Source organism: Salvelinus sp. IW2-2015, unplaced genomic scaffold (genome assembly GCF_002910315.2).
Source record: "Salvelinus sp. IW2-2015 unplaced genomic scaffold, ASM291031v2 Un_scaffold1971, whole genome shotgun sequence".
Lineage (NCBI taxonomy): Eukaryota > Metazoa > Chordata > Actinopteri > Salmoniformes > Salmonidae > Salvelinus > Salvelinus sp. IW2-2015.
Window position 1 is genome coordinate 125,310 of NW_019943324.1, and position 8,922 is coordinate 134,231.

The following is an 8,922-nucleotide window of genomic DNA, read 5'->3' on the forward strand; positions in this document are numbered from 1 at the left end:
GGCTGGAGGGCGACTCTGGCAGCTCCGGGCTGGAGGGCGACTCTGGCAGCTCCGGGCTGGAGGGCGACTCTGGCAGCTCCGGGCTGGAGGGCGACACTGGCAGCTCCGGGCTGGAGGGCGACTCTGGAGGGAGGAGACGCAGAGACAGCCTAGTGCGTGGGGCTGCCACAGGGCCCACCAGGCTGGGGAGACCTACAGGAGGTCTGGTGCGTAGAGGAGGCACCGGATAAACCGGGCTGTGGGGGAGCACTGGAGATCTGGTGCTTACCTCTTGCACCTCTCCATTAGGCTCAATGCCCACCTTCGCCCGGGACAGGGGCGGTGCACAGGCATAGGACGAACAGCACCCTCCCAGCGCCCCGGAGACACAGTACGCAGAGCCGGCGCAGGATACCATGGGCCGAAACCGTGCACCGGAGACCAAACGCGCTGAGCTGGCACAATCCGCCCTGGCTGGATGCCCACTCTCGCATGTCACTTGCGGGAGGCTGGCATATAGCGCTCCGGGCTATGAGCGCGCACTGGAGACACCGTGCGCTTCACCGCATAACACGGTGCCTGACCAGTACCACGCTGCTTCCGGTAAGCACGGGGAGTTGGCTCAGGTCTATCGCCTGACTCCGCCAATCTCCCCGTGTCCCTCCCCCCAAATTTTTTGGGGGGCTGCCTCTCGTGCCTGCTGCGCTGCCTTGCCTCATATCGCCGCCTCTCAGCTTTAGCTGCCTCTAGTTCCTTCTTCGGACGGCGATATTCCCCAGCCTGTCTCCAGGGTCCCTTTTCGGGCGGCGATATTCCCCAGCCTGTCTCCAGGGTCCCTGTCCGTCCAATATCTCCTCCCAAGTACAGGAGTCGTGAACCCTCTGCTCCTCGTTACAACGCTGCTTGGTCCGTTTGTGGTGGGTAGTTCTGTAACGGTGTCGTCGGAATGAGAAGGAGATGAATCATCGGACCAAAACGCAGCGTGGTAAGTGTTCATGATTATTTAATAAAACTGAACACTGAGACAAAATAACAAAAATAGAACAACACGAAACAGTTCTGTCTGGTGCAGACACAAAGACAGAAAACAACTTCCCACAAAGACAGGTGGGAAAAAGGCTACCTAAGTATGGTTCTCAATCAGAGACAACGAAAGACAGCTGCCTCTGATTGAGAACCACACCAGGCCAAACACCTAGAAATAGAAAATCATAGAACATAGAATGCCCACCCAAATCACACCCTGACCAACCCAAAATAGAGAATAAATGAAACACTCTCTACGGTCAGGGCATGACAAGGTGTTTTATTTAATCGCATTATTATAAAATAAAATTGTTCTCACATTTCAAAATTATTTCCTTGCAATATTTTGGTTTCAATATTATTATTTTTGTTTGCAATACTCAGAATTTTGTTCTCGACTTCAGCAGTTTTGCTTTACAGTGTGGTACAAACAGACACTCCCTCACTAGACAACTGCACCATATAATAACACTATTACTATGTTAAAGGTGTTTAAAGCGTCAATCTTTAATTGAAACATGAACAGTGTTTACTCTGCCACAGTTTCACTAAAAAAGCCCGTCACGTTGTCCAACCAGATTTCTAACAGGATGGGCCTGGTGAAGTACAACCACTCTCAGATTCAAAGACACAGGTATGGATGCAAGGACTGACCATGATATCAACACTATAGGTTTAACCATATGTTGAGGCTATATAGATGTGTTTACATTTGCTTTTGTTTATAAACATTGGAGTAAAACCAATGTTTTAAAGCTAATATTTTGGGTTCTGATGGGGTACAACAGTAGAACTAAGCCCATGAGACATTTATAAGTTATATTCTTCAAGAATCAATAGGTACATATCAATAGTTTATAATTCCAAAAATGGATGTCGCTAATAAGGATTGCCCCTCAGGCAGTGACCTTCATAGAGCAGAAGTATGTTGCCAATTGAACGTGATCCATTAACCTCTAACGAGCCTCTACCCCGGGTCCGGGAGCACCCCCCATCCCCCCACACACTGATTAGCATAGCTAGCATAGCTTCACAAGTAGATAGTAGCATCTAAATATCATTAAATCACAAGTCCAAGACACCAGATGAAAGATACAGATCTTGTGAATAAAGCCACCATTTCAGATTTTTAAAAATGTTTACAGGGAAGACAAAATATGTAAATCTATTAGCTAAACACGTTAGCAAAATACACCACTATTCTAACTCCATCAGTTCTTTTACTCCTTCAGGCTTATCACCAATTCGGCTCAACTAAGATATTGATATCCACTAACCAAGAAAAAAACCTCTTCAGATGACAGTCTGATAACATATTCATGGATATAGGATAGTTTTTGTTTAGAAAAAAGTGCATTTTTCAGGTAGAAATCACAGTTTACAATTGCACCCACCATCACAAATCGACTAGAATTACTAGATAGAGCAACGTGTATGACCAATTTACTCATCAAAAACATTTCATAAAAATAGACAAAGCATAGCAATGGAAAGACCCAGTTCTTGTGATTTCAGACCATATTTTCAATTTTCTAAGCGTTTTTCAGCGAAAACACAATAAATCGATAAGTTAGCATACCACATGTGCAAACGTTACCAGAGCATCGATTCCAGGCAAAGAGCGCTAAACGTAATCACCGCCAAAATATATTAATTTTTTCACTAACCTTCTCAGAATTCTTCCGATGACACTCCTGAACATCATTTTACATAATACATATACAGTTTTGTTCGAAAAGGTGCATATTTAGCCCATACCAAAACCCGTGGTTACACAATAAAAAAATACTAGGAAATCAAGCCTCAATATGTCTGACGTCATCTATCAGAGTGATCTAGTTTAATTGAAAGCTTATCATATACTTGACTAAAAAATACAGGGTTGACAGCAATCGAAAGACAAATTAGTTCTTAATGCAACCCGCTGATTTACATTTTTAAAATTATCCTTACTTTGTCAATACAGGGTTTCGCCAAGTGAAGCTATAACCAAACCAAAATGGCCGAAATATGCGTTTAAAAATATTTCGACAGAAACACGATTTATCATATTAAATATTGCTTACTTGAGGCTGTTCTTCCATCAGATTCTGGGCAATGTATCCTTTCTATGTTATAAACGTCTTTTGGTCGATAGAGTTCCTCTGTCCTTCGAAATGTCCACACCAACGACCGACACCCAAAACGTGGTCCAAACTCAGAGTGCACAACAAAGAAATTCCTCAAAATCGCACTAAACGGATTAAATTGCTATAAAACGGTTCAAATTAACTACATTATGATGTTTTTAACAAACTATAACGACTGAAAACATGACCGGAGAAATATTGCTGGTTAGAAAACGATTTGGAACGAGGCAAGTCCGATGGCCTTCACGCTTCAGGCGCACGACGAGAAAGGGCGGTCCCTAAACATTTTTGTGGTTTTATAATGGCTGTGAATGTCCCCATCGATTTCATTCAAAACGTGATGACGTACAGACACCCAGAGGAAGACGTAGGCAGTGTCGTTTCTTCATAGCATTCACTGTCGCCTTAAAAAACAGACCCAGATCAGGGTAAAAATTTTCTGAAATCTGAACCTCTTCATGAAAAGTGCTGTAGAAATTGTTCTGTACCACTCAGAGACAAAATTCCAACTTCTATAGAAAACTAGAAGGTGTTTTCTATCCAATAAGTAACAATATATGCATATTTTACGATCAAGAATTTAGCACGAGGCAGTTTAATTTGGAGACACCAAATATGCTAATGCGGAACAGCACCCCTATAGTTGGCAAGAACCTGCCCACCAAAAATTCCGTCAAATGTGGCGTAAATCCCTGCTACACTGCAACATGTTAACATCATCTTTTCACATGCGAGGAAAATACAATTATTTCAAACTCCACATGAGAGGAAAATAACATTATTTCAACTCCACATGCGAGGAAAATAAACATTATTTCAACTCCACATGCGAGGAAAATAAACATTTATTTCAACTCCAAATGTGAGGAAAATAACATTATTTTCAACTCCACATGTGAGGAAAATAACATTATTTCAACTCCACATGTGAGGAAAATAACATTATTTCAAATCCACATGAGACGAAAATACATATTTCAACTCCACAGTGAGGAAAATACATTATTTCAAATCCACATGAGAGGAAAATAACATTATTTCAATCCACATGTGAGGAAAATAACATTATTAAATCCAATGAGAGGAAATAAATTATTGCAAATCAATGAGAGAAAATAACATTATTTCAAATCCACATGAGAGGAAAAATAACATTATTTCAACTCCACATGTGAGGAAAAAATAACCATTATTTCAACTCCACATTGAGGAAAATAACATTATTTCAACTCCACAGTGAGGAGAAAAATGAACTTATTTTCAAATCCACATATGAGAGGAAAATAACATTATTTAAATCCAGCATGAGAGGAAAAATAACATTATTTCAAATCCACATGAGAGGAAAATAACATTATTTCAAACCCACATGAGAGGAAAATAACATATTTTCAACTCCACATGTGAGGAAAATAACATTATTCAACTCCCAGTGTATGAAAATAACATGTATTTTCAACTCCACATGTGGGAAAATAACATTATTTCCTCCACATGTGAGGATACATATAATAACATTCATATTCATCCACATGAGAGGAAAATAACATTATTTCAACTCCACATGAGAGGAAAAATAACATTATTTCAACTCCACAATGTAGGAAAAATAACATTATTTCAACTCCACATGTGAGGAAAATAACATTATTTCAACTCCACGTGAATCTTCAATTCCACATGTGAAAGTGAGATTTCACAGTTGGAGTGTTCTTACCTAGAAAAACTGCAAATTACATTTTCACGTGAATTGATTTTCACAAGTGAAACTGCATATCACATGTGAGGTGAAAACATGTTATTCTCCTCACATGTGAAAAGGTGGTATAACATGTGAAACATGGTTTCATGTTTGAAATTTATGCTCAACGTCTGAAAATAGCATTTTCACAGCTGGAAAATGTGATTTAACATGTAAAATGTGATTTAACATGTGAAAATGTGGATTTCACATGTGAAACTGTGAATGTTTTTTTGTAAAGAGACACACTGAAGTAGCAGCTCAACTGATATTCAATCTGTCAGATAGCAGAGTGAAATAAATACACCAGCAGAGACATGATCACCCAGAGAACACTTGAGTTCATCTCAGGCTATGCTGCCCTTCAGTCCCTAGACATTATGGCCCTGATGGAGACATGATCACCCCAGAAAACACTGCTTCTCCAGCTGCTCTCTCTTCATCTGACTATGTAGTCCGAGAGCATCTGGTCATCACGGTGGTGGAACACTGCTTCTCCAGCTGCTCTCTCTTCATCTGACTATGTAGTGCGAGAGCATCTGGTTCATCACGGTGGTGGAACAGGGCTACTCATTTCTCCTAACTGGAGATGTTCTCTTTTCTCACCTGTCCATCTCTCATTTGAATTTCATGCTGTCACTGTCAATTGTCCACTCAAGCTAACATGTTGTCATCTATCACCCACCAGGTGCCCTTTGGAGAGTTCCTCAATGAGCTTGACACCCTGGAGAGTTCCTCAATGAGCTTGGACACCTTGGAGAGTTCCTCAATGAGCTGGAACCTTGGAGAGTTCCTCAATGAGCGGACACCTTGGAGAGTTCTCAATGGCTGGACACCTTGGAGCAGATTCTCAATGAGCTGGACACCTTGGAGAGTTCCTCAATGAGCTGGAACACCTGTGGAGAGTTCCTCAATGAGCTGGACACCTTGGGAGAGTTCCTCAATGAGCTGGACACCTTGGAGAGTTCCTCATGAGCTGGACACCTTGGAGATTCCTCAATGAGCTGGACACCTTGGGAGTTCCTCAATGAGCTGGACACTGGTGGGCCAACGACCTTGGAGAGTTCCTTCCATGAGCTGGACCCTTGGAGAGTTCCTCAATGAGCTGGACACCTTGGAGAGTTCCTCAATGAGTGACACCGGGGAAGTTCCTCAATGAGCTGGACACCTTGGAGAGTTTCCTCAATATGAGCTGGGACATCTTTATAAGCTCATTTCCTGATGATGGCTCACCGCTTCTCGTACTTTGGCAACTTCAAACTCCCGACGTCTGCCATCATTTATTTCTTTCCAACTTCTTTCTCCCCTTGCCTCTTTTGACTTTACCCTTTCCCCAATCCCCTCCCAACTTCACAAGGTAGGCAATACGCTTGACCTCATCTTTACTAGAAGCTGCTCAACCTACTACCTCACTGCAACATCCCTGCAAACAGGTCTCTGATCACTACTTTCTTTCATTTTCTGTCTCCCTTTCCTTCCAAAACCTAACACTCAAGCCCCTACCCAGATGGTCATGCCACCATCGCAATCCTCTCTCTCTTCTCTCTCTCTCTCTTACTCTCTCTCTTCTCTCTCTCTCTCTCTCTCTCCTCTCTTCTCTCTCTCTCTCTCTCTCTCTCTCTCTCTCTCTCTCTCTCTCTCTCTCTCTCTCTCTCTCTCTCTCTCTCTCTCTCTCTCTCTCTCTCTCTCTCTATCTCTCTCTCTCTCTCTCTCTCTCTCTCTCCTCTCTCTCTCTCTCTCTCTCTCTCTCTCTCTCTCCTCTCCTCTTCTCTCTTCTCTTTCTATCGTTCTCAGCTCTTCCAAAATTAACTCTTTTCTTTTTTCTTATATTCCTTTCGTTAAATACTTACTTCCCTCTGTCTTCCTGATTCTGTCTCCTGCGACCCTTACACCCCCCTTTCCCACATTCTATGACACGCCACTGTCCACTACCTCAAGCTCAACCTCAACAAGGTGGAGCTGCTCTTCCTCCCGGGGAAGGGCAAATGCACGCTCAAAGAACTCTCCTCCATAGTGCCGCTCTCATAGAATGCAAAGAACTCTCCCTCCATAGTGACCGCTCTCATAGAATGCCAAAAGAACTCTCCTCACATAGTGCCGCTCTCATAGAATATGCAAAGAACTCTCCTCCATAGTGCCGCTCTCATAGAATGCAATAGAACTCTCCTCCCATAGTGCCGCTCTCATAGAATACAAAGACTCTTCCTCCATTAGGCCGCTCTCATAGAATGCAAAGAATCTCCCTCCATAGGGCCGCTCTCATAGAAGTGCAAAGACTCTCCTCCATAGCTCCGCTCTCCATAGAATGCAAAGGGACTCTCTCCATAGTGCCGCTCTCATAGAATGCAAAGAACTCTCCTCCATAGTGCCGCTCTCATAGAATCCAAGAACTCTCCTCCATAGTGCCGCTCTCATAGAATGCAAAGAACTCTCCTCCATAGTGCCGCTCTCATAGAATGCAAAGAACTCTCCTCCATAGTGCCGCTCTCATAGAATGCAAAGAACCTTGGCGTGACCCTGGACAACACCCTGTCGTTCTCTGAAAACATAAAATACCCGCTACTGAAGGGTTCAAGATCTACAGCATCCGTAGAGTACGACCCTACCTCACACAGGAAGTGGCGCAGGTCCTAATCCAGGCACCAGTCATCTCCTGTCTGGACTATTGCAACTCTTTGTTGGCTGGGCTCCCCGCTTGTGCCATCAAACCCCAGCAACTTGGGGAGCACGTGATGCCGCGGAGCTGAGCAGACGTTGACAAACCGAGCTCTTCAAAGTTATTCTATTATTACCTAAATAACAACGTTGAAACAATATTCTAACATCGGCTGATAAACTGTCAAGTACTTACCTTCCCAAAGAGCCATGGAACTCCGGCCGAGAGGCAAGAAGGATGACCAAAACTTGTTTGATTCCCAAGATAAAAATAATTCTCAGGCCGACTCTCTTCTCTGTATACATCAATGATGTCACTCTCGTTGCTGGTGATTCTCTGATCCACCTCTATGCAGACGACACCATTCTGTATACTTCTGGCCCTTCCTTGGACACTGTGTTAACTAACCTCCAGACGAGCTTCAATGCCATACAACTCTCCTTCCGTGGCCTCCAACTGCTCTTAAATGCAAGTAAAACTAAGTGCATGCTCTTCAACCGATCACTGCCCGCACCTGTCCGCCCATCCAGCGTCACTACTCTGGACGGTTCTGACTTAGAATATGTTGACAACTACAAATACCTAGGTGTCTGGCTAGACTGTAAACTCTCCTTCCAGACTCACATTAACCTCTTTGGGCTAGGGAGCCTACCACTGTTTCCAATGGCTGTTATGTTTATTATGAGGCGATAATCTCCCAGATTGCAGTTCATAGGGCTTCCAATAGATGTCAACAGTCTTTAGAAAAAGTTTCCGGCTTGTTTTTTGGAAAAATTAGAATTTGTAGTTTTTGTAAGTGGCTCCCATTTTGGCTGTAGTGTTTTCATGCGCGTGGTGGAGAGCGCGTTCTTTGTTGTTTATCTCCGGTAAAGACAATAACGATTCTCCGTCTTAAATTTTATCGTTTATTTACATATTAGGGTACCTGAGGTTTGATTTTAAACGTTGTTTGACTTGTTTGGAGAAGTTTATTGGTAACGTTTGGGATTCATTTTGTATGCATTTTGAAGGAGGGAAACCGGTGGATTATTGAATGAGGCGCGCCAGCTAAACTGAGTTTTTATGGATATAAAGAAGGACATTATCGAACAAAAGGACCATTTGTGATGTAACTGGGACCTTTTGGAGTGCCAACAGAAGAATATCTTCAAAGGTAAGGCAATTATTTTATTGCTATTTCTGACTTTCGTGGCACACCTGCCTGGTTGAAAAATGTTTTTAATACTTTGTAGCGGAGTGCTGTCCTCAGATAATCACATGGTGTGCTTTCGCCGTAAAGCCTTTTTGAAATCTGACACAGCGGCTGGATTAACAAGAAGTTAAGCTTTATTTTGATGTATGACACTTGTATTTTCATGAAAGTTAAATATTACTATTTCTGTAATATGAAT

The 8,922-nt window shown here is 42.8% G+C and overlaps 1 protein-coding gene across 1 annotated transcript in view; it reads right to left on the reverse strand.

The window, feature by feature from the left end:
• Positions 1-397, reverse strand: part of LOC112072588 (endothelin receptor type B) — an 11,028-nt gene extending 10,631 nt beyond the window's left edge. Inside the window, exon 1 of the mRNA XM_070439853.1 lies at positions 269-397. Coding sequence (XP_070295954.1) covers positions 269-397 — 129 coding nt within the window. The remainder of the gene's footprint in view (positions 1-268) is intronic.
• Between the last annotated feature and the right edge of the window lie 8,525 nt (positions 398-8,922).